This window comes from Schistocerca nitens, chromosome 4, assembly GCF_023898315.1.
Source record: "Schistocerca nitens isolate TAMUIC-IGC-003100 chromosome 4, iqSchNite1.1, whole genome shotgun sequence".
Classification (NCBI taxonomy): Eukaryota; Metazoa; Arthropoda; class Insecta; order Orthoptera; family Acrididae; genus Schistocerca; species Schistocerca nitens.
Window position 1 is genome coordinate 459,635,876 of NC_064617.1, and position 26,763 is coordinate 459,662,638.

The following is a 26,763-nucleotide window of genomic DNA, read 5'->3' on the forward strand; positions in this document are numbered from 1 at the left end:
ATCATCCATACTGCCACAAACACAACAAAATAAGATAATTGCCTCCTGCTCAAGGCAGAATACGTACAAAACGTGTTTGAAAGAATTCCCATTTCAAATACATTTTTATACTGAAATTTCTTTCAAGATCTATGAAATATTTATATCACTGATTTTGCCTCTACTAGATAGAACAGCTACTGCGAAACCACAAAACAGCATAGTTTCATTTGAAACAATTCGATTGTGTCTTTTTCTTTGGTACATTTAAAATAAAAGCGTTTATTTTATAAGGGCTTTGTGATTAATCGTTTTGATGAAAAGTTATCATCAATATAAAAACACAGTTGACATGGAAGATTCAATGGCGACACCGTATATGCAGTTTGTGTGAGAGCGGCGAGAGGAATGTGGCAGACAGAGATAACTTGGGTACTGTTCCTCTTGTGGTTTGGTTTGGGTTGGTTGTTTGAGGAAGGAGACCAGACAGCGTGGTCATCGGTCTCATCGGATTAGGGAAGGGTGGGGAAGGAAGTCGGCCGTGCCCTTTTAGAGGAACCATCCCGGCATTTGCCTGGAGTGATTTAGGGAAATCACGGTAAACCTAAATCAGGATAGCCGGACGCGGGATTGAACCGTCGTCCTCCCGAATGCGAGTCCAGTGTCTAACCACTGCGCCACCTCGCTCGGTCGTTCCTCTTGTGCTTTTCGGTAGAGTGACAACGGAAAAATCCAAACATCAAGGGAAACGAAATGAACTAGACATACACACCACAATAAATACCCCTTAACAAGTTTTGTACATGGCCTTAATGATCTCCTTACATGAAAAGAACCTAGAAGTGAGAGACTAGTATGCGTTAAGACATTTTCCTCGTGTTTCGGGAAATTTTGGAATTGTTGCATATTGTGTGATTACATTATTCATCTAGAAATATGTTAGGAAATTTCTACGCGAATCACTAGCAAAATAAGACGAGTATCCACTCCAGAACATTTCTCTATTACAAAGTGTCTGTAAAATAAGTGAAAAATAGAAAAAATAATACATCGAAAAAAACTGTCGCCTTTGTGATTCGACTCTGAAAAAGATGACATGGTAGAATTCCTTAACCACTTTCAATTACAAAGAAGCTTTTTTGTCTCTACAGCCAAGTATTCCACTACATGTACTGCTGCACTAAAGTCAGCGAATTAGATAGCCCCGTCATTGTTCATATTAGTACTTCTATCGTGCGAAGAATTCACCTTGTCTAGCAGTAGAATGATTAACTGCCAGTCCTTGGTGCCACGTATTGGTGTGAAACGTAACTTGACATATTATTTCTTTTTCACTACTGAAAAGTAGTTGTCTCTGTGCCTTTACGTGAAAGTCACAAAGAGCTATTGTCAATAGCTTATTATGGTGTTTTCATCGCTCACAACATTTCACATGTATCACTGCATGTCCAATGCCTGATGATGGGACTGATGATCGATTTTGGGCTATCCAGTATCAAACACGCTGCAGCAAACTGTCAAAGAATTTCCAACCATGCAATTCTTCCCAGTCGCTCTTTTAGATAGAGAGCCGCAGATATGTACATTCACTATGTGATGATTACTTCACATTCATGATTGCTTGAATTCTACTAGGGACACTTTCAATGATGTGTGTTAATGTCGTAGTGGCACCCACTTTTCTCCAAGAGCCGAAATAAGAGAAGATAATGATGTCAGACACTGGGGTTTGGAAAGGTGTTCCATTGAGTTTAGGTCGCTGCTCAGGGCAGGGCAGTCCATTTCGGGAATGTTGTTGCCCTCAAACCACGCCTCACTGATGTTGCTTAACAACAGGGTACACTGTTATCTCCAAGCTGCCCCGCTACCTATGCACTACACAATGCTGAAAAATGTCCATATCTTTCCGCATTTCGCGTTTTCTTAAGCAGAATATGGAGACCACACCGTAATCACGAAAAACACCCCTACATGATGGCATGTAACATTCTCCAGGCATTACCTAAGCCCAAACCCACAGTCGGACTGCCGCAGGGTACGGCGTGATGCATCGCTCCATATAACTCGTTTCCAGTCACCAATGGCGGCGCTCTTCACGCTATCTCAAGCGTCGCTTACTACTGACTACAGAAACGTGTGGCTTATGAAGAACTACTCGACCCTGTTCCCCAATCTGTTTACCCCTGACGCACAGTCATTGTGCTGGCTGGACTGCTGGTAGCATTTTGGATCTCATGACTAAATCGTTCCGCTGATTTAATGCGATTTTGTACATCTACCCTCCGCAATGATTGGCGGTTGCTGTCCGTCAGTACAAGATGTCTGTCCCGTCTTAGTTTGGCTTTACTTGGTCCTTGGCGTTTCCACTTTACAATTACATTGCCAACCATCGATATAGGCAGATCTAGGATTGAAATGCCCCTGATGGGTTTGTTACTCAGGTGGCTTCCAATGACAATCCCATATTCGAAGTCACTGAGCTCTCCCGACCAACCCATTTTCTAGTCACTAATTTTTTATTACCCCCCCCCCCCCCCGCACCTTTTATACTGGCAGGTCCGCCGCTCCTGACATCTAGTGGTCAGTTCTGCATTAGCTCAGTGTACCTGGATATCTTTGATGTCATAGTTTGTAATTAAAGACACAAGAAACACTATTCTCTCTCCCGTAAATGAAAAAAATGCAATATTTAATTCCAACAGCAGAAATTGTTCTACACAGGATGTATCAGGAGCGAGGTGGACTGAGGAACAAAGACAGGACGCTTTTTCTTCGTAAAGTGGTCAGACATTTACAATCCTTGATGATCTGAATTCACTGCATTCCAAAAATAAAAAAATGAAATGTATACAAAAAAATTTGCTCTCAGGCATAACATTACTTCTGCTAAATGTGCCTCTCTGCCTAAATTTGTTTCTCTCAATATTAAGAGCAATCGACGAAAATCATTACACTCTTAATGTCATTTAACGGTGAGGTCCAAATAATTTGCACTTTATTCAAAACGAAGCGTGTATTCATTCGTCGGTCCACTTTAGTGAGTTACGACTATACACCACCGACAAATTACTAGCTCGAGACGTGCTTCTGATTTCTCTTTCACTGCTTTTACGTTTTCGCCTACCTTTAATTAGTTTAGAAGTTTTGTTCAAAAGTTTATCGAAGATGAAAATCAGATTTCACAATTAAGTGAGTGAAGTTCTTCTTATTCTTACACTAATCAGTTCTGAATCTCACAGTCAGAAGCTTATTAAAGCTTAATAACTCAGATGGCTTGTCACTGTCAGAGGCGTGAGAGAACGAAAATGTTCCGTCGCTTCATCGTATCTCCAGATATAAAGGAAAATCCAATCATCAGTTTGAAATACCAGAGCTGCAGATATTAAAATTAACTTCGGCGAATTTCTCTGGACGCTACAATTCTGCGAACATATATCGAACGACATTTGAAAGTTGGAGAAATTTCAGTTGAAACTAACAGAAAACGAATCAGGAAATACGGACGAAATAGTGGTTCTTTTGTAAACAATTAACAATAGATAAGTAATCTGATACACATCTTCACAGAAATCAGATATGCAGCGCTCACATAATGATCAGAGGAATTTGAAATAGCGAAGCTGTATTTGAAGCCCCCTGTTCCGTTACATCCCTAACCAAAAGGTTTTGTTCTGGGAAGTAGGGTTATTTAAAGAAAGTGTTTCACAGTTGAAAATATCTGAACGAAGCAGATACTGGACGCGTCGTGGGACTTCTGGTTTAATCATTAACATCGACAGAAGGTTCTCCGCCTACCATGTAACCGACTTGGAAAAGTTATGTATCGCACTGTAAAATGATAAGTACCAGTCTCAAAAGTGATGATGAAGTGATCTCTCAAGTTTTATCGGCGTGACTAGATTAGTGGTGTGCTATCAGCTGTTCTGCTAAGTTGTTGTTCCCTTTTATGTACAGTATTTCGAAGACCGCCCAGCCATCTTGTTCAGCTGCTGCAATGTTTGCTATTATGTTTACTCACTACCTGTACTCCAGTCACAGTCTGGTTGAAGGCCAGGCTGCGAGTAGCATTATCAACTCAATAGTATTAGGTTGTTGCTTAAGTTCGTACCGTTTTTGTTTTGCTTGTTGGTATTGCATTTGCTATGGGTTTATTTATCGACTGTCTTTTTTATTTGCCGTTATCTATTGCTGACTGAGTTAACATACTATTATTTCGTCATTTGGAGATAGTGAATGGAGTTATGAACGCTAGAAAATGGAGTGTCAAGTGGAGAAATCGGAACATCTCCGAGAAACTCTTCCGTTTGAGTTCAGTGGAGGGGTGACTGCACCGGAGACTGCCAGAAACATTTGCGTCGTCTATGGGGATAACGCCATTAGGCAGAGCATGGCAAGAAAATTGTTTTCTCGTTTTGAGGAGGATCGTTTTGACATAATTACTCTCCAAGTTCAAGAAGACCTTCGGGGCTTGATAAAGAGCGTTTAAATTCATTAATCCACTATCATCCACGTCGGTGTACTTGAGAACTAGCAAGTAATTATTCCAACATCGTGCGACATTTGCGTGCAATGAGAAACGTTCAAAAATCGGGTGTATGGATACCGCACGCTCTAAGTCAAAATCACAGAAATCAGCATATGAGCATCTCTGCTTGCTTGTCATCAACTGGCTCGTGAACTACACCGACTATTTCCTTCCTGTATCGTTACTTGTGACGAAAACTTGTGTCGTTATGCTAACATAAGGAAAAGAAAGGAAAGGTTGGGTCCAAAGAAAGCAGCAGCTCCCAGTACAATGACCGGCGGACATCCATAAAAGACAATGTTATGCACCTGGTGGAACAGTTGGGACGTAGTTACTACGAATTGCTTCCCGATGTGCAACCATCATTGCTGGAATTTATTCTCAACAACTGAGACGTCTATCAGACGCAATCCAAGACCCAAGACCAACGACCAGGAATACTGTTTGAAGTGATGCTACTCCTCTATATAGTCTGCCCGCATTCTGCTCGACTGACATAAACACTGTAGGGTAGATGGACGCAGAAGTCTCTCAGCACCTACTTATTCATGTGACCTTGTGTCCTTAGATTTTCACTTTTACCGCAGTCAATCGAACAACTTTCAAGCGACTGTCTTTCCGGATGAAAATCCGCTCAGAATATGACTCGATGCTTTCTTCGCCTCAAAACTACGTGATTTCTACACTCGCGGAATTTAAAAGTTTCCCCAGCGTTGGTAGACAGTTATAAATAGTCAAGGAGAATTTATTGTTGATGCCTAAAGTCTCTGTTTTGAGTATCTATTAGATGTTTCTGATGTGTTCATTAAACTTATGGAAAACCGCTACGAACTTACACATCAACCTAATAGCCTCCATAACAGTCCATAAATTTATGTCGTTGAGTCGATGATGCACATCAAAGAGATTCGTAGGCTGTAGTACTATCATAATCACTTACAAGGGGAAGCCGCCAATTGTGAAATTCAGATTCGATTCATACTGCGCATAATAAAAGCTCATGGCCAGAGGTGTAATGTGGCAAAGCATCAAGATGCACTTCTCAGCCGTTGTCGAGAAAATCGAGTTAAAAGAAACCGTTGCGGTGAAATATTCTCTACGATTAAAAATTTTCTACGGCGTCGTGGCGCAGCGGTAAGCGCTCGGATTCGTAATCCGAAAGTCGCCAGATCGAATCTCGCGCCATGCAACCTTTTTTTTTAGTATTTGTTTTTTGTAATTCAAATATATATATATATATATATATATATATATATATATATATATATATATATAAATTCCCGGCAATCAGTTGCAACAATTATGCATATAATAAGTTGTTGAAAGTCGGTTGTCGTGGAAAACTGGCGACTTCGAACATCATTATGTTTTCCGCAAACAAAGTTGTATTTCACAAATGTTATTAATTGTCTTCATAATATTAACCACGTATAGTTAACGGAAGACGTAGAAACGATATTCCGAAACGAATACGTATAGCGTAAGTCAAACGTTCGAATTAGAATAGAGACCCCACGAACACAAATTTGCTGTGGCAGGTATGAAATATAAACTCCGTTACTCGCTCGTTACACTTGAAGGACAGATGTTGAATGGGCCGAAACGAGCCACCGCATAACAGCGTAGGTGCCTGCTAACTTCGAAAGAAGGTAGATGCGGTCCCTAGCGCAACTTATAACATCGTCGAAAATCAGTGCGGACGGGAGAGCTTTGGTACACCCTGTTAAAAAAACGGAAAAATGGAGGCGGTAAAATTGGAGAGCGATCCGCCTTCACCAACATGCATAAGCAATTCGTTAATAGTATATATATATATATATATATAAAATCAATTACAAAAACTAATAATAAAAAAGAACTGCATGGTGCGAGATTCGATCCGGCGACCTTCGGATTACGAACCCGAGCGCTTACCGCTGCGCCACGACGCTGTAGAAAATTATTAATCGTAGAGAGTACTTCACCGCAACGGTTTCTTTTAACTGTCGATTTTCTCGACAACGGCTGAGAAGTGCATCTTAGTGCTTTGCCACATTACACCTCTGGCCATGAGTTCTTATTATGCGCAGTATGAATCGAATCTGAATTTCACAATTGGCGACCTCCCGTTGTTAGCCATCATAAACTGCAAACCGATATTGAGGAATGCGGCACTGTCTCGTTCAGGTCATGTATTTCAAATCGTATTTAATTTTGTCGCTACCTTAGAATTCATGGCGTCATTGAAGTTCATTTGGCAACTTCAGACTAACCAGTTCATAAACAGATGCATTTTCCATTCATTGTTGCCAGTAGTGTCGTTAATGTCGTAGTAAAGAAACCTCGCCACGACTAGTCGTCCAATAGTATTCATCAAGTCACGATGATGGGTCTTTATGTCGTCTTGAACTCATAGTCAAGATTTTTATTTCGCCACTTAGCAAACTGTGTTATTATAGAGTGTTTCACTTACTGTGGCGCAACGCAGTGGAGTCGCGTAGTAGCACACTTTATTAAATTGCTCTTAGACAAACACAATTGGTTTTCTCTTACTAATGTTGCTTATTTACACTGGTAACATGCTGCTAACTTTAATATCAATGATACATAGAGTTTATGTTCAGCTTTTGGGAACCAGACGTTCTATCAGAATGGTACACATGACTGAAAATCGAGTACACATCGTTATTACATCTTGCATGCAATTTTTAAAAAGTGATTGAAATGTGTGGAAGAATTAATGCATAAGACGTATCTATTTATTATTTACTCTTTCTGACGAAAATGGGAAAAGGACGATGATGGTGTATCAACCCGTTGACAACGGTTAATTGAAAGAAAAACACTATCTTGGACTGGACAAGGATGGAACAGGATAGCAGCTGTTCAGAGGAACAATTCCTGCATTACCCTCGAGTGACGAAGGGCGGCGACGGGAAGTCTAAACCTAGATGGTTGGACAGCGACTCGAAACCCTCTCTAAATGAGAGTCCAGTGAGTTTAAAAATTGCGCCACCTCACTTGGTTCAACTGCAAAGCTAAATCATGTGTGGGAGAGTACGTTTCATGCTGTGGCTGAAACGAGGTATTGAATTATCCGCAAAACGAAGGCGAAATTAGTCCCTCTATAATTCAAGACTATAAAATACTCTCAGTTGAGTTATACCTCGAAAACAAGTACTTCTTCCTCAGTGCAAATTCTGAAGCTGAATACTATCAACCTGTGTTACGTCAATCGTTTCTTCGCCGCCTGCTGTGGTTCGTGAGATTGGCGATTTAGATTTTCCATTCGCGTAAAATAAATACTTGAAAAAGCTTTAGAGATAGTGAAAATCTGTACCATGCTTTATCTACACCACTATACACGTAGAGCAATGGATTGAAGGGATTAACGTCCCTTATTGCCCACACAAATTACTGCATTTTGTTTTCACATTCAGTTCAGGAATTCCTTGAATAAGTATTAAAATTTTCGAAAATGAGTAAGAAAATATACACAAAGTGAAACTATAACGAGAAGGCATTACACTCGTCTAGGAAACCGAAAAAACCCTAAAAAAAACTCCGCGCCTGTGGGTGGGAACTTAAATAATGAAATGCTGCACCATTTAGGCGTTTTTCTTATGCTTAGCACGACGCGTTTCGAGAATTTATTCTCATTGTCAGGTGCAAAAATTTGCACAAGAACTTTGTGTGATATTTGCATGTGTGTTGGTTTGCCTCTCTTGCCCTTTAGTCGACTTTTTGAGGTTGTATACCGCAATGGGAAAATCGGAAAAAATCGATCTTCGGATGTCATTTACATGCTAATTTTAGAACATCGATTATGACAAATGAAATTGAACTTGCAGCCCTTACAGCTTGCAAAGTAACTCTGTTGGTCACGACGGATCGCCAGCTTCTGGCTTCACTTAAAAACTTTAAAATACCAGCTCCGCCTTGTAGGGGCCACGATGTGCATCATCGACCCCACAACTCCTCGACTTCATTAGCTTCGAACCGTTCCATGAGTATATTCAACATGTAGCCCTGTCAGCCAGTCAGCGTCAGGAACCGAATTCAAGCATTTTCCTGGGTCATTCGCTGCTCCTATTAATAGGTTTTTTTCCCCAGAAGTTACCATTTCTGCCCGGTCCTTAAGAATTTTGTTTCCACCACGTGCTGGAAAACACTAGTAGTCACAGGAAAATTATTCGCACTTAAGCCAGCTTAGTAAGCTCAGACCACAACTATTTAGGTAGATTAGGGAAAGATCAGCCCATCGTCTTTATGGTGAAATGCCCCTTTCCTGCAGATACCGGAAACTGGTCCTGTTATCCATAATAGTAAACAGGACGAGAACACAGGCGTGACGAGGAAATATTGTTACGATGTACCCTGCTACATATCGTTTTAATTTCATCTGTATACAAATAACAAAGTGATGTACTACAACTGTACACTTACAGCCACACTCACGCGCAATGAGGGATTCGAATGCGTGATCCGCTCTTTGTGGGACAGCAAGACTGCACTGAGGCCACAGATGTAGTCGAAGCAGCCATATTTGAGACATCTGACAGGCAAGTCATCGCAGAGGTGTGTAGTCGGATAGCCTAAAAAACCATGACTCACACTACAGCGTGGGGGAGAGTTGCTCCTCAACGGGGGTCGATCCTGGATTTCCTTCGACGTAGCTACGTGAGTAACTGTCAGCAATCTAGGCTCACAAAGAAAGACCTCTGACCTTATCATGGTTCACGAAAGCTGTGAGTCTTGATCCGAAGAAAGCATGAGCAGAGTTTCGGGGACCATGAAGGTGGTGGGTTGAGACCTACGGCAACAGGTGGGCGGGTCCTCCCAACATGGCAACAGGTAGCGCAACCGGAGCCATGGCGACTATTTTGGGATAAACCGCTGGCCGCACACACCCGCTGACGTCACGGCTGCCGCCTGCTGCGTGGGCTAAGGCGTGCTGCTGCCACAGACTTTGCTTCTCAAAGCGCGCGCTTGTAGTGTCAAATACTGTGCTCCAAGTTTTCATGTTGATCACTAATCCCTCCTAAATAATCAGTATAACAATATACACCGTACATTCGATAAGATGCGACTTAATCCATATCGAGAATGCAGATATAGGCGTACAGAAAAGGAAGATTAACCAAATGATATCTAATTTGCAGACATTCTTGCACATAAGGCAACAGCTTTAAGAATCTAGAGCTTTCGACACGTCCCCTAGTTCCAAATACGCTGCATCCATCGCCAAATATGCCCCTTTATATACATTATTTAAGCCGGCCGAAGTGGCCGTGCGGTTAAAGGCGCTGCAGTCTGGAACCGCAAGACCGCTACGGTCGCAGGTTCGAATCCTGCCTCGGGCATGGATGTTTGTGATGTCCTTAGGTTAGTTCGGTTTAACTAGTTCTAAGTTCTAGGGGACTAATGACCTCAGCAGTTGAGTCCCATAGTGCTCAGAGCCATTTGAACCATATACATTATTTTCAATGACTCTAGATAAAATCACAAAAACAACTACAGCTCACGAAATCACGAGGCGTGTGTGAAGAAACAGTCGATGTAAAATGGTACAAGTTAATCATCTGTCAGGACGCGTCCAGGATGCAGTTGTTTAAATGTTGGCATTGAGGCCTAGACGAAACGTGAGCGGTGCAAACGTTGCTAGTTGCCTCGCACACTTAGCAATTTTGGAGCAGTTTCGTGCATATTATTCGATGTTGTCACCCTTCCGGCTGCTATATACCTTCTTAGTTCAGATCGGAAATAGGAGAACGCAGCGGTTTTGAGTGCATAATAGTACATATCAACCATCAGCACACGAGGTAATTCTTATCAGTCCTTGTGAGAACCTTCTGAATGCTGAAACTGTGACTAGAAACTGTAGTCAACTACTCTTAACAACATTTAACTACATAACTGATAGTGAGCTGAACCTTCCTTCGTCTTCTGTCACAGTTCGCCTAGTGGACGAAGGTAACCTTGGAAAAACGTCCATGGCTCTCACGAATCTCTATTGGACAAATTTAGAGAAACTGTATCAGGAGATGAGTGTGCGACCATTATGCTGCCACCAAGGTAAATCTTGCGACGGGCTCTTGAGATAAAATATAAGAGAGGCTGGAGCACGTACAGATGCATATATACAAGGATAACATTGGCACAATGTACCCTGCACGACACACTATAGAAGGTGATTTTTGTGATGGTGCTACAAACTTTCAGGAGCGACGGAGAAGGGTAACTGTATCAGTTTGAGGTCAGTGACCCTGGTGCGGAAACGTCCGAGTTGATATAAGCGAAAATTCTTCTGACGCCTCTGACACTGGAATACATGTACCGGTACTATTACAGGTAAGATTTTAGGGTATGCACATTCCAGAGGTAGTTGTATGGATCAAAACCAGAAAAATATATAGTAAACATGAGCTCTAAAACGCATACCTTAAGAACTATGGGCACTTATTCATCTTCGACACTGTGAAACACATCTCTTCTCTTACAAACTCTTTGGTTTCCATATTTCTGGAGTATACAGTATGGACCAAAACATGAAAATAATGTTCAGTGAATATTAGCTTTAAAATGCTTACCTTGAGAGGTATGGGAACTTGTTCAACAGAAGAAATGTATTCCACAATAGCGTAGCTTTTAAGGTATGCATTTCAGAGCCCACATATACTGGACACTTTTTTCTTGTTTTGGTCTGAAAAATGCGTACCCCACAGTCTTAGAAAAAGCAATACCAGTACAACTACTCCTCTGTCAGAGGTGTCAGCACGATTTTGGATCATAACGTTGAACTCGGTCGTTTCCGGACCAGAGTCCCATACCTCAGATCGTTCATAATGTTCCAAACCGAAGTGAATGGTTACAGAGACCTTATAAAGTCTCAAAGATCTATGATGCATATATGCAGACTGAAGTTACGAGTGAAAATTTGTACGAAGGCTGGGATTTAAAAATGGCTCTGAACACTATTGGACTAAACTTCTGTGGTCATCTGTCCCCAGAATTTAGAACTACTTAAACCTAACTAATCGAAGGACATCACACACATCCATGCCCGAGGCTGGGATTTAAATCCAGGTCTCCCGCTCACTACGCAGATGCGTTAACTACTACGCCACCCTGGCGCATTGGCTTTGCACAACTGCACAGACTACCCTAGCACGCCTCCCTCCTCAATCCAAACGCCTATTCAAGCTTCAGCCCACTTGGTATTCCCCCTAAACTCAATAGCATTGAAGAGGATCTCCAACCGCGCTGGACTAGCACCTCAGCATCGAACGAAACGGAGGATCCTTCCTGAAACCCACGCATAGTGCTTTAACCAAATGAAACTATGTGGTTCCCGAGAGCTTTTCAGATCTCAAACACATGTGTTGTATATATATAAAGACTTTCCCAGTATGGCGTAAGGGTTAGAGCATCTGCCTAGAGAGTAGAAGACCCAGGTTCGAATCCCAGTCGTGATACAAATTTTCATTCGTCGCTTCAGTCTGCATCTACACATTATGAAATCAATTACGAATGTCAAAGAACAGAAATGGTATGACCTTACATCTTATCACTTACATACATATTATCTGTTACTACGCTGCTAGACACAAATACAGGAGAATTTAGATCAAATTATCAGGAAAGCTCAAAGGTGGTATGGTATATAAGTAATGGCGTTACTGATATTCGACCAATGTTTCACATTCCTGCGAAGAAACCAATATTTTATACCAGCCTCTAGATCAACAATCAGACCTACATGGAAGAATGGGTTCGGGAAAAAAAACACTAGATTTATTACTGACAGCCGGTTCCTGCTGACCAACCCAACCGATCACAAAGCTGGTTGCTGCAAAACTAGGGAGCTGGGAGAACGGCTTTCGACCTGAGGCTGTAAACTTGGGATATTTGCGTGCTGTCTAAAAGTGTGAGTGCGGCCGACCAGTAAGTGGATCATGGCGGGCGTCCAGTGGCAGCGGCGCCGCTGGCCCATTTTGCACTCCGGCGCCTCCTGGTTCTGCCGCAACGGCGCTGCCCGCGAGCCAGGCGCAGCATTGGCAGGTGACGCGTAAACTGACCCCCTCCTCACTGTAAACGTTTTCCCAGTCTCCTGCGAAAGCCCTGCCTCACAGCGTTCTGCTCTAGATAACACAGACTGCTGGTATGGTCTAGGGAGACGTCCCAAGTTCCATACCGTGTCCCTCTGGGGTGCGAATGATGTCACGGAAAGTGATACCTTTACAAGTGAGACCGTTACTCCTGAACGAGATCAAACGTCAGGCAGCTCCCTCAATAAAGTGAAGACGTTGCTAGGCTTTCGTGGACAAAGCTCTTTCCACTTTTTTTTTTTTGTTGCACAAATAATAAGTTCACATACTAACGTCAGACAATAAGTATCTGCAATTTTGCTCATATTGTCTTTAGGTGGGCTCTTCTGCTTTGTATGCTCACCAGCCGCTACACAGCACCATTATCTTCGCTTGTGGTAGGTTGCAGCGTTATCACATCAATCCACTTCGCACTGTTGTGACATAAAAACAACCGCGTCGGTATCTGTTTGCTCCATAGAAGAACAGTGTCCCGCGATCCGATTTTTGTGGTGTTTACCGGTGGACTGAACCGTTCAGAAATGGTAAAACGAGCGCGAACGGTGAGAAAATAGTGCGGCGTCCAACTGTAGCCACAACCAGCGCCTAATATTGAAGAAATCCCTGCCTTGATTCTGAATAACAGACGAGTGACTGTTGATGATGTGGCAAATCATATGCAATTAGTCATGATTCTGTATGTGAAATCATGCATAAGGGGCTCACAAAGTCTGTGCTAGATGGGTTCCAAAAAATACTGGATGGAGAAGTCAATAGTAACCAAATGAAGATGTGTCAACACTTACTGGGCCGTCCGTAGCTCGTGGTCTAGTGGCTAGCATTGCTGCCTCTGGATCATAGGTTCGATTCTCGGCCGTGTTGGGGATTTTCTCTGCCCGGGGACTGGGTGTTTGTGTTTTCCCCATCATTTCCTCCTCCTCCTCATCATCATCATTCGCGACAGTGACTAGATTGGATTGTGTAAAAATTGGACTCTGTAAAGGGACTTTGTACGGGCCCTGATGACCGCTCAGTTGAGCGCCCTACAAACCAAACATATCGTCACCTGCTGAGCCATAGTGCTAATGAAGGTAGGCGTTTCTGAAACCAGTCATCGTTGGAGATGATCCGCCTACAGATGATTCAGGAGGCGATAGACTGAGCTACGGTTAAGAGGGGAAGGAACTGTGCATGTATGGTTTGTTGCGCAATCGAAGGTCTTTCTTTCAGAGTTTATAGGGAACCTTGTGCAGCGGTAAACCAATTGCATCGAAAAAAAGCAGGCTGATTATGTTGAAAAAGTATATCAGCATATATCGTAAAAACTGTGAACCCCTATTGTGATAAACTATAAAAATTGATTGCAGGTACTTGTTGGCTTGTCCCTGTAATTTCATGACGATAACAGAAACCAAACTCACCTTATAAATGTTATATCCATTGTTAAAACTTTTCTATTTCATTTCCCAGCACCGAAATTGTACATGTTAGGCATTTTATTTCTTTGGGAAGGGAGCTTTTATATGCAGTTCCCTTATACCACACGTGTGTGTGTCTAGTTTGTTCATGACGTTACTTAGTCGAATGACTCTCGTTTCACAGTGTTTCCAACGTCCAGCTTCGAGTGAAACATTGTGAGGGCTCGGTGATGATTTAGGCAGTAATATAGTGGCATTCCATGGATTCCAAGGTCACTCTGCAAGGTCTCATTACTGCTGGGGCTCATGTAACCATCTTGGCTGATCAGGTCTATCCCATATCCCATGGTGCTATGTGTGTTACCTAGTGGCGATGCTATGTTCTAAAATGACAGGGCCCCTGTCCACACAGGCCAGATCGTCGAGGATTGGTTTTTGTGAGCACGACGATGGATTTTCACATCTCTCGTGGCCACCACAGTCACCAGATCTCAATGCTATTAAGGCGTCCGCCCCGATAGCTGAGTGGTCAGAGTGACGGATTGCCGTCCTAAGGGCCCGGGTTCGATTTCCTGCTGGGTCGGGGATTTTCTCCGCTCAGGGACTGGGTATTGTGTTGTCTTCATCATCATTTCATCCCCATACGGCGCGCAAGTCGCCCAATGTGGCGTCGAATGTAATAAGACCTGCACCAAGGCAGTCGGACCTGCCCCGCTAGGGGTCTTCCGGCCAATGACACCTAACGCTCATTTCCATTTCCAATGAGAGTGAGAATTTGTGGTCTACTTTGGAGAGAAGATTACATGATCGCTATCCACCTCCATCATCGTCCTCTGCACTTGCCACTCCCTTGCAGGAAGAATGGTATAAGATCCCCTTAAAGCCCGCATCTCGTGGTCGTGCGGTAGCGTTCTCGCTTCCCACGCCCGGGTTCCCGGGTTCGATTCCCGGCGGGGTCAGGGATTTTCTCTGCCTCGTGATGGCTGGGTGTTGTGTGCTGTCCTTAGGTTAGTTAGGTTCAAGTAGTTCTAAGTTCTAGGGGACTTATGACCACAGCAGTTGAGTCCCATAGTGCTCAGAGCCATTTTTTTGATCCCCTTAAAAAACATAGAGGACCTGTATTTATCCATTCCGAGATGACTGGAAGCTGTTTTGAATGCCAACGGTTTTCCTACTCTATTTTAGGCATGGTAATGTGTTGTGTTTGTGCTGTTTTCATATTTTTGTGCATCCCCTGTACATCGTTCACCAGTGAGAGATGATAGCAGACATAACACGACCCTGTTTCATCCCATGTTAACATTTCCCACACAAGAATAGCTGTTGCACTTGTTACCTCCTATTGCATTATTTCTGCTTGTGCTACATCTCGATAGACGAAGTTTGTAACGTAAATACGGATCTGAAAAGCAGGCCCCCGCCGTGAAAGACAGAACCAGTAACTGATCAGAAATATCGTACATATAAGCTATTACTTTTACATTGTTTTAGAATAAATCCACTTGACGAAAGAGAAGTAACCCACCGAGACGAGTAGTTAATATACACTCCTGGAAATGGAAAAAAGAACACATTGACACCGGTGTGTCAGACCCACCATACTTGCTCCGGACACTGCGAGAGGGCTGTACAAGCAATGATCACACGCACGGCACAGCGGACACACCAGGAACCGCGGTGTTGGCCGTCGAATGGTGCTAGCTGCGCAGCATTTGTGCACCGCCGCCGTCAGTGTCAGCCAGTTTGCCGTGGCATACGGAGCTCCATCGCAGTCTTTAACACTGGTAGCATGCCGCGACAGCGTGGACGTGAACCGTATGTGCAGTTGACGGACTTTGAGCGAGGGCGTATAGTGGGCATGCGGGAGGCCGGGTGGACGTACCGCCGAATTGCTCAACACGTGGGGCGTGAGGTCTCCACAGTACATCGATGTTGTCGCCAGTGGTCGGCGGAAGGTGCACGTGCCCGTCGACCTGGGACCGGACCGCAGCGACGCACGGATGCACGCCAAGACCGTAGGATCCTACGCAGTGCCGTAGGGGACCGCACCGCCACTTCCCAGCAAATTAGGGACACTGTTGCTCCTGGGGTATCGGCGAGGACCATTCGCAACCGTCTCCATGAAGCTGGGCTACGGTCCCGCACACCGTTAGGCCGTCTTCCGCTCACGCCCCAACATCGTGAAGCCCGCCTCCAGTGGTGTCGCGACAGGCGTGAATGGAGGGACGAATGGAGACGTGTCGTCTTCAGCGATGAGAGTCGCTTCTGCCTTGGTGCCAATGATGGTCGTATGCGTGTTTGGCGCCGTGCAGGTGAGCGCCACAATCAGGACTGCATACGACCGAGGCACACAGGTCCAACACCCGGCATCATGGTGTGGGGAGCGATCTCCTACACTGGCCGTACACCACTGGTGATCGTCGAGGGGACACTGAATAGTGCACGGTACATCCAAACCGTCATCGAACCCATCGTTCTACCATTCCTAGACCGGCAAGGGAACTTGCTGTTCCAACAGGACAATGCACGTCCGCATGTATCCCGTGCCACCCAACGTGCTCTAGAAGGTGTAAGTCAACTACCCTGGCCAGCAAGATCTCCGGATCTGTCCCCCATTGAGCATGTTTGGGACTGGATGAAGCGTCGTCTCACGCGGTCTGCACGTCCAGCACGAACGCTGGTCCAACTGAGGCGCCAGGTGGAAATGGCATGGCAAGCCGTTCCACAGGACTACATCCAGCATCTCTACGATCGTCTCCATGGGAGAATAGCAGCCTGCATTGCTGCGAAAGGTGGATATACACTGTACTAGTGCCGACATTGTGCATGCTCTGTTGCCTGTGTCTATGTGCCTGTGGTTCTGTCAGTGTAATCATGTGATGTATCTGACCCCAGGAATGTGTCAATAAAATTTCCCCTTCCTGAGACAATGAATTCACGGTGTTCTTATTTCAATTTCCAGGAGTGTATAATAAAGTGACTGTTTACAATTGTTTGTGTATTTCAGTTGATGAAATGGATAGCTACAGGTCAACATACAGTTGTCTAATATATCTGTCATTAAGCACAACTACTTACAGACTTCAGAAGTGACCAAACAGAACCCAAGCACTAAATATTCTCGTCTAACTTTCATTTTTGTTTTGTTTTCATATTTCCGTGTTCTTTTTTTCCATGTGCTGATGTTGACACTCACTGTATTCACCATAAAACCATAAACCTGAAAAATGGGACATATGCAGGGCTATCACATTCATTCCTCGCTTTTACTTCTCGACTAAACCGTATCTGATGCTAGCACATCGTGTAGAGTATAGACGTGACTTCTAAGCGACAAATGGTTATAGTTTTAAGATTATGCTTCTTTTTCCTTTTCTTTGTTCATTTAGTATTTTATACCCATCACATCACTTGTACGTACGGCATACAGTTGTATTCGATAAATACAAAATGCCTTTTATGATTACTTTGACAAGCAATGTGAACTGCCTAAGGTAGAGTATAGGGTGGAACCTGATGTGTTGAATGTTCCGCTGCAGAACCTGATATTTCCATGTTTAGCAAATAAGGACACGGAAAAGTATTACGCTATATCGTGTAATTTCGAAGATAAAGCAACGGAAAAATGCTCCTAGTGGAGTACAAGAAAGGCATATATGCCCCTTTTTAAATGTCTCTGATTTAAAAGAGCGGTGCCAGCTGCCTCATTCTACCTTTCTCAGTACCATTAAAAAATTTCCCAAAAATGTTAGCATGCGAACATATTCGAAATCTTTTTGACACGCATTTCACCTCTCACTCCCATAACCTCCCCTAACGGTAACTCGCTCACACCCATTAGTCCAGTGCTGTAAGTCGCTCATACCCGTCCACTCCCACTCGCCTATTCTCACTCACTCATTCAGTCCAACTCATTGCCATTATCTCTATGTGTCTCTCTAACTGCCACTGTCTCCTACTTCATGGCCAGTCTCCTTCGTTCTGTTCTCATACAGTCTCTCCTCACTCTCACTATCTCCTTCTTGCTCTCTCTTACTGCTACTATCTCATTCATTCCTCCCTACTGCTGCTGTCTCTTCTCACTTTCTCCATCTCTTTCTTCGTCACTGACATTGTCACAGACTCTTTCTCTCATTATCAACGACTCTCACTCACTTCCACTTTCTTCGTTTCTTTATTCCTCTCCCACTGGGACCGTCTCCTTCACTTTTTCCTAGTACTGTTCTGTCACTGTCAACTATGTTCCATTGCCACTTTGTCCCTTTCTTTCTCTCAGGCTGCCATTGTCTCCTTCGCTCTTTCTACACCACAACCACTGTCTACTATCTTCAAGTCCTACTGCCACTGTCTCTTTTTCTCTCAGAATAAGAAAGCGTGAATATGTTTACATGCAAAACATTTTTGAGCAAATTTTCAGAGGTGCTGAGGAATGTAGAATGAGGCACTTGGTACACCATTTCTTAGACTGAGTCTGTTAAAGAGGAGCATATTCGCCTTTTTTGTGGTCCGGTAGAAGTATTTTTCCGCTAGTTCCTTTCTTTTCTTTGCCACAGGAGGGCATGTCACTCATATGAAAAGAACATTATGTGTCAGTAAAATTCTGACAGTTTACTTATGTGAAACTTAAATAACATAAAACTAATTTTACAACTTACACCGTATTTTAAATGCACAGGAAGTTTGTATGTGCTTCAGTATTTCAACATAAGTTTTCCAGAACCGTTTTGATTGTAATGGAGACACTTTACAGTACATTTCTCCGTGATATGTCACTTCATAAACTACGTTTACTCCTCGCATCGGATTTTAATTGCGTACTTTACGTGGAGATCTAGCGTAACTTTGAATCTCCGTATTTCGGGAAAGGATAAAAATCAAGGAAACTTTGAAGTTTGTTCAAGTTCGTGATCTTAATAATATATCACAAAAATTTCAGCCATTCGCCGTGCATAGCGGTCTTGAACCCGTGGCTCGGTTTTGATACAAAAACTGTTAAAGAACTTGTTTTGGGTTTTATGATGAACCACCCACAAATTAATAAGGATTTTTGAAAACGGGAAAATGACACTTGTAGGTGAATGCCTAGAAAATACACCATCAAATTTTGACTAATTGTTTGCAGTTACTTATTATTTAGATTTTGTCTCATTTCGGATTTTACATGCGTATTTTAGGAATAGAAGTAGGGTAAATTTGAACTTCTGTATCTGGTAAATGGATAAAGATATCATACATTATCAAAGTTGTTCGAGGTCGGTTTCTTATAAATATATCGTAAATATGTCAGCCATTTGCTGGACATAGAAATCTTGGTATTCGCGGCTCGGTTTTGGTACAAAAAAAAAATGGTTTAAAAACGTTTTTGGGATTTTCTAACGAACGACCCGTGAAATAATGGTGAGTCCATAATCCCCTCAAAGCCCACCGTAGACCACATCAAATGCAAAAAAGAAACAGTCGAATTGCTCAATTTGCGTATGCAGGAGCAAGTGTGTTAATATTCACCTTTTGACTCTGTACTTAGGATAGTGACACTAAGAAGATCTTCTCTCGGGTACACAAATGGTCCCTAGCCCAAGTTCTATCCAAAACACTTAACGCTACTTTTCTATTATCAATAGAACCCGAGGTTTGATCCCCGGAAGAATCCTGTTTTTGTGCGCGGCGTTTTGGAATATATTAAGTAGCGCATGTTGTCGCATGCCTACCGACACTGTACTTCTGATTTAGTAACAATGATTTCCTTATTTTTATGATGTAACATTTTGCTAGGAGGTATTATAACAGTACGGCGTAGGCACCTATTTCGACCTGATACTCCTTTCAATAATTTTTATCAAACAACTTTCTGCATCTTTTCTGCCCTAAGATTACTATCTTATTTTTCCTTTGTTTCAGCATGGAGCAGTTCGAACAGCTGCTTACATGCGCCATTTGCCTGGACCGATACCGTAACCCGAAACTACTGCCATGTCAGCACTCGTTCTGCATGGAGCCGTGCATGGACGGCCTGGTCGACTATGTCCGGCGCCAGGTAAGTCAACCACTTCAGCTGTCGCCGTATCACGCTACCGCATGCACACAGTCTTAGAATCACTTCTTTCCGAAATATTATGCAAATGCAATACTGTGGAACGTTTGACATATGGTATGGTAAGCCTACTTTATAGTGCCCCTGTTGAGCATGTTTTGGAGCTCTCGAAAGTTTCTCAAAGCCTGGAACAAAGCAATTGAGCTACATGTTTTTAATAAACAAGGTCCACATAACTATATAGGTTCAGTCTTTTAGATACTGGTTAAGGATTGTGTGTTGCAATTTTTTTAAAATGAAGATGAGATTGAATAGCGTAATAAAGATATAATCATGAAAGAGCAGATACGACTTAGAATAGTAAGATCTTACAGAGCTGTAGTGGAGACTCACATAGCATTTGAGATTTCTATAGAGCTTTTCATAGTGTTCCAAGAGCTACTCTCTGTGTGGTAATGGAAAACAACGGACATTCCACACACCTTTTTTCAGCTCTTGGATTACGCCGTTCAGTCATCGAGAAACATATTTTAAAGACAAACATAAGCACTTATTTGATGAAAAAGTGATGTCATAATGTTAATTATGTGCATGGTTCTGTAATCACTGTGGGTGTATATGATTATTGGTCCTGTTACTATAGGTTATGGACCTAGACGACGATAAAACTGAATATAATATTATAAAAAATGACATTGACTGTGTAAGTGGGAGAGTCTAATACATCGATCATGAGACTCTGGAGTTGTGTACGATTCAGTTTAGGGTGGAGAAAGATGGGTTTGAGCTCCCACTTACGTAGTGTACGTTACCACTGATAGCATGGGTAGACTTTAAGGATAATATCATGATCTGCTTCTCGAAGACTTTCAAATTTACCCAAGGAGAGGATTGAAGAGATTAAAAATGGAGGAAATATGAGATGTGCAGACAGAAGCGGAACAACAAGGACGAAGGAAGCAGTGACGTGCTGGGATTGAGTTTCATATAAATCTAATATAGGTGAATGTATTCCACGTACTTGAAGTGATGTGAGGAGCTGATATGGGATGCGCGTGGCCAGAAGGTATTTTGGATAGGATGTAGGAAACAAAATAGACCGCATATTGTTCAAGGACTCGAAAGGGAGCGGTACAGAGGTCCACAACATTTGCTTAGGTGAGACTGAGATAGAACAGAGTCCTGTACGCGTGAATAATTCTCATGGGACTTTGTCATGATGTTTTGAGTTTTAATTTTTTTGTCTGTTACGGGATTTCTCTTCGATGATTGGCAGCTGGCCAGATTCTTGTTTTCCTGTTAGCCCTATCCCGAATCTTCACGAGGTCGGCGTGTCAATCTGTATTTGGCATTTGACAATGTTAGTGGTAGAGTGTGAGCCCGGACGCCTTTCCTGATACCACCAGCCCGCCTACACCCTCCCCATCCCCTCCTTTGCCTTTCTCCGAGGCGGAACTTGTGTATCCTCTCTCTCTACGTTTAGTGGTATCCGATGTGAAAGTGTGAGGTTTTCGAAATACTTGCGAATCGTGTAACTGAGGTGAAACGTTGATACCAGCCCGTCAGACACCTACTCACGTGTGGAATACCACCTAAAGAGCAAATACAAACTGGCTGGCACACCCTCGTCGTTCAGCCCCCAGGCGGATTCAGTCTGGGGCCGCTGAGGGCCTCCCCGAAGTCGGAAGTGGCGTATTAACGCACGCGACTATTCCGGAGCGTCTTTTATTACACATGTTGATTTGAACAATTTAGAAAAGAGTAGATTGAATAGCTTCACGAGTAGAGTTCACTGAAATAGGATTTATTCACTCCATTACTGGATTTTCAAAGGACTTAAGTAAATGAAACTTATGGCAGTAATTAAATGTATACTGTGTGGTGGGCACAGTACTTTTTGTGAGTATAGATAATGCTGAAGTTATTGTATAATTCGTGTATCTGTGTGTGCTCTTGCTGAAACCATTCGAAATAAAAGTTTAGAGACATCGACCTACCTGCAGGGGACCCTGGGGAGACCAGCCTATTTAATTTGAACATTGTAAGAAGAACATTATGCTGATGATTATGTTAATACAAAAGGAACAGTCACACAGTACACAACATTACGAAAGTGTGGATATACTGAAGTGAGACTTTCGTCGTCACTTCTTGTACATAGGCGTAAGCATTCTGTGTTCTACTCAGTCCTGATCCTGGATTCCCTCTTTACTAAATCTGGCATTACCAACAAAACGCTGTACCCAGCATTACTTTAGTTATTATGAACTGAAGCAGTGGTCTTCGTTGCTGTTCTATGATTTTTCTGGACTGGGTTACAACATAGATCATACACTTTACGCCAAAATACGCTATTAGATAATAATCACCCTATATGACGTATTAAACGGATCGTACAAGGTATAGGATCATAATACTAGCGCCAGTAACCTACAAACAGGTTATCTTGGTTACTGTTCACTCTGCTCCAGCAACAATGAAGGCCTGCAGTTGAGCGTAGAATTCATCACAGAGGTGTAAGACAACGGTCAAAGAGTATGCAGACTGGACCATACGCCGTACATCATATCCCACTCTTTCTCAATGGCGCCGTTCAGATTGTCCTGCCCACCTTGGAAAGCACGTTGAATCTCGCAGGCATTGTCCTGGAAATGTGTACCCTATCGTTGTCCTTGTTCACCACCTTAGAGTAATAGGAGCATCATCAGGATAAGGTACATGCTGCTCAACGTTCCCTCAAGAAACACCAGAACTATGAGTTCCTCGTAATATTCAACAAACTGTAGTAGGATGCTCTGAGACGACTTTCGCTTACTGCAATGCCGGTTCCAGTCTCATTGTACACACCTCTCTCGTACGTAAATATTATGTCCATATGTCTCATCTTCTCTTTGATAATATTTGCGCAGTTATCTCTTGCTTCGCACCACAGGTATGATGCGCGTAGTTGTGCTGTGTGTCATGGCCTGATATATTCCACAGTGTCAAGAATGCTTGTCGACGTTTCACAAACCGACCGTAATTTTCAATGGAAGTACCTCAATTCCAAAGGCTAAAACCAAATAGAACTTACTGCAAAACGTGGAGATTTGTGTATTCTATTACCCATCAATTCATTTATCTGTAAAATTCTGCATTTCTGCACTCCCGGTTTTTGAAAGTTAACAAATCCTAAGTCTACAGATGCAAAAGGCACTGAAGGGACAAGATTCATGTAGTAGATAACAGATGCGCAATAGTGATAAATAAGGTATTATTCGACAGAAAGCTAAATATTCGCTTGAAACGTATGTGTTAATACTTGCAGCACTTGCAGAAGCATATCTATTTTCAAGACAGAAGCTGCTGTGTTGTGCTCGTACATTTCTCCCTTATTCCCTGTCGAGGTGCGAATGTGTAGCTACAGTGAACTAATAATAACCTTGCGGAATGAATTGGTATACTCATTTGACACGGGCAGCATGCGAATATACTATACAATTTTTGGTGTATCGGTGCTGCAGTAGCCCACTGTCAAAAACCACAGTGATCGCATCATCCAGATCCTCATTAAGAACCAAGAGCAGAAGCACTCATGTAGAACTCTATCGAGGAACTAGAAACCGAGTTGTTTCTCTTGAAAACAGAAATATGCTACCTGCCTCTCCGTGTTTACGTATGTTTCGATAACACTCTGGTCGCTATTCTTATATGACTGTTCGTGAAAGTGAAAATACACTGCCTTCCGGAATGGAGGAGGAAACGAACTGAAACTTTGCGAGTTGAGAGTGTATGTGGTGTTACTACAACGATTACAAAACAGAGTCAAATTTACAAAGAAATCGGCAAAGAAAGCCCACTTATCAATATGACTTTGCACAACCTCTGTCCTGAATGGATTCATTGGTTCGGTTGGGAAGGGTTTCATAAAGCCGCTGTATCTTCTCTTGAAATTAGCTGTCCCACAGCTGTTGTAACTGGTCTTTGATATTCTTGATAATGGCACTGGGGTGAAGTTGATTTCCAACCTGCTCCTACATATGTTCTATCAGAGACAGATCTGAGGATCTTGCTGTCCTCAGGAGTACCTCAGTATCTTGTATGTAGTTCATAGAGGTACGTGTCATGTGGGAACGAGCCACACTTGCCTAAGATATTCGTGGGGGGGGGGGGGGGGGGAGAGAGATAACGCAGACCTCCCGAATCATCTCCAAGCACATTCAGCAGCAGTCCAGGCTTGTCTGTCAAGGTACAATTCCAAATGCAGCCGTTGTGGTGGTGTTAACGGCAGCCTGCGCTCGGGATGGTGATTTCCTTATGCAGCTGCTGCCAGCCTCCGAACAATGGTGTCGCGGTGCAACCGAGTATTGCGAGGATCCCATTACTTGGCCTCCGATGGCAGGCGTAGATGTGAAGGGCTTACTATGTGTTTGGTGCACAATACCGCGATCCTCCCTTGTGTTGGTCAGACTTGTCGAGTGGAACCTTGACGACGCTTATGCCTGACCTCAAGTTACATGGTCCACATCGGGCCACTGTCACATCCAAGTGCCTCAAAAAATCTGAATACTGCACTATTCGATGTGTCAGCCAAATGGAGACCCACAGTGAGGCCCTTTTCAAACTATGTCAGGTGCTGATAACGCTGTCTCACAGGAGTACGCAGCATCTTCGTGACCTGTACGTTTGAAATTCTTTCGCTCCCTATTCGAACGGTGCTACTTGGAGGCTCTGACTAAAGCGGCCCGAAACCTGCGCCTCCTAAAAAACTTCTCGTGTTCAACGGTGACATGCAGCGTAACACACCCCCATAGTACAATCTCGCTAAAAATACGTTTACTGCTTGAGTTGGCCTAGTCGATGCCCTCTTGGCACGTATATAATGTCTCCGAACAATGTTCGTAACATTACATTCAGCAAATCAATAAGTTTTTACTGGCTCATAATTTTCAAACCCAGTATGTGGTACATACTCCGTCCATAGCACGCCGCTTTGAATCATCCTCTTTACTGCCTGCTAACAGTACTACTGGTAATCTACTGTTTCTGTCTCAAGATTTTATGAGATCATTTTCCAGTTAGAACTAATGTGTAACGACATATTTCCACGAAACTACAGTTAATTTCTGTCTTATACCTAGCTTTATTTCTAATACTACGAAATATAAGACAAGGTAAAAATTAAACCAAATAAAAGGTCGCATCAGTTCTGCAGTTCTAGGAAACATGACATTACGACAACGCAAAAATTAAACATTATCATTAATTCAAGAATTATTAGGTACGAATTAAGTCAATATCCCTCTCTTCTCAGATCTGTTTTGATATTCGAATGCTTACACGAGGTAGCGCTGTGCCTGTTTTTCGTGGCGTCGCTAAACCACGCTGTTAAATCTAATTCTGGTGGGACTTGGCAGTTTATCAGCCTTCGTTACGAGTTGTTCGTTCCACGTGTGATTTATGAACTTTGCCGGTCCTAGAATAAGCGTGACGCTCGTGAGCAGCCCAATGCAAAACTTAGGCCAATACTTCGGGTGAAGATATTCGTTGTAACGAAATATTACCGAATACAAGACACTTCGTATTATTTACCGCAGTATGCACAAAAATGTTCGATGTAGTTGAACACTCGTTCCTCCAAGGGTCATGCACCGACCGAGTTTTGAAGAAAAGACAGAACACAGCATGAAGCTACACTGAACAAGCACATTCTCTGTAAGAATATTTTGATCCTTATGTTCAGCCTGTTCCATACGAGACTGTTGCAGCATACTTATGGAACAGTTGGCTTAGAACTACGAAATTTGTAAAGAGGGCAGAAAATTATTCGGGAAGATCAGGTCCATGAAAACTGATCGTCTGTGCTCACCTTTCTAACCACTAAATATTTGTAGGTTTACAGTCACAATGCATCAGTTACAAAACTTCATAGAAAATCCATAAATTGACGTTTTACATGAGATGAGAGAAAGATGTCACAGAATTTTATTACGAGACGAACGCATAAGCCGAATGCAAGTGAGAGTTATTTAATCTATTTTGTGGTCAAAACAATGTACAAAATTTTAACAATTTTTACATGGTGAGAGCGTTCACCTCATAACTGAGTACACTCATCAACCCTCTCAGAAACAGATACATCAGCCCTTTGAAACTGTAAATACGAAATGATCACATAATTCGGTTTCGAATGGAAGTAAAATAGATCGATCACTAACAAAACTTTGCTCACCTCGACAAAAGGGATATCGAATGTCACCCTCCGCAAAAACAACTATTGGTAGAGAAAATGTATTGAAATGATTGAGAAATTTATGCATTACGAATGTTGATCAATCATGGTTAAACTTCGAAGATCTCATACGCACATGGTGTTCCGCAGCTCTATAGAGATGGTAGAGGAGATTCACTACATAGTGTTCCAGAGGAAATTTGGGCCAGAAAATGATTCAGTGTTACATACAAAACATCGATACATTTTTTTAAGTAACGCATTGTTGATTCATGTTCTCAGAGTAGTTAATCCTGTTTTGTAATATAACCGCATAATGCTTAACGTGACACAATCACCTGACATTATAATTTCTCACCAATGCCGGTTGGATTGGGTAGTATATCATTCTCACTTACCAAACTAGCCAGTGATATCTAAGACGTGCTGATAGACCTCTCGGGAGATGATCCGTTGAACATTCGTGTTGAATTTAAGTTTGTAAAGATACGTAATTTCAACTCGGTAACGTGTCAGAACAATATGTAGTTCCC

General features: G+C 42.7%; 1 protein-coding gene across 5 annotated transcripts in view; it reads left to right on the plus strand.

Annotated features, from left to right (window-relative positions):
• The window catches only part of LOC126253014 (hornerin), a 295,500-nt gene that overhangs the window by 207,900 nt on the left and 60,837 nt on the right, over positions 1–26,763 (plus strand). For all 5 annotated transcript variants that reach the window (XM_049954067.1, XM_049954070.1, XM_049954071.1 and 2 more), the window contains one exon: positions 19,887–20,022. In XM_049954067.1, coding sequence (XP_049810024.1) covers positions 19,888–20,022 — 135 coding nt within the window. In that variant the 5' untranslated portion in view covers position 19,887. The remainder of the gene's footprint in view (positions 1–19,886; positions 20,023–26,763) is intronic.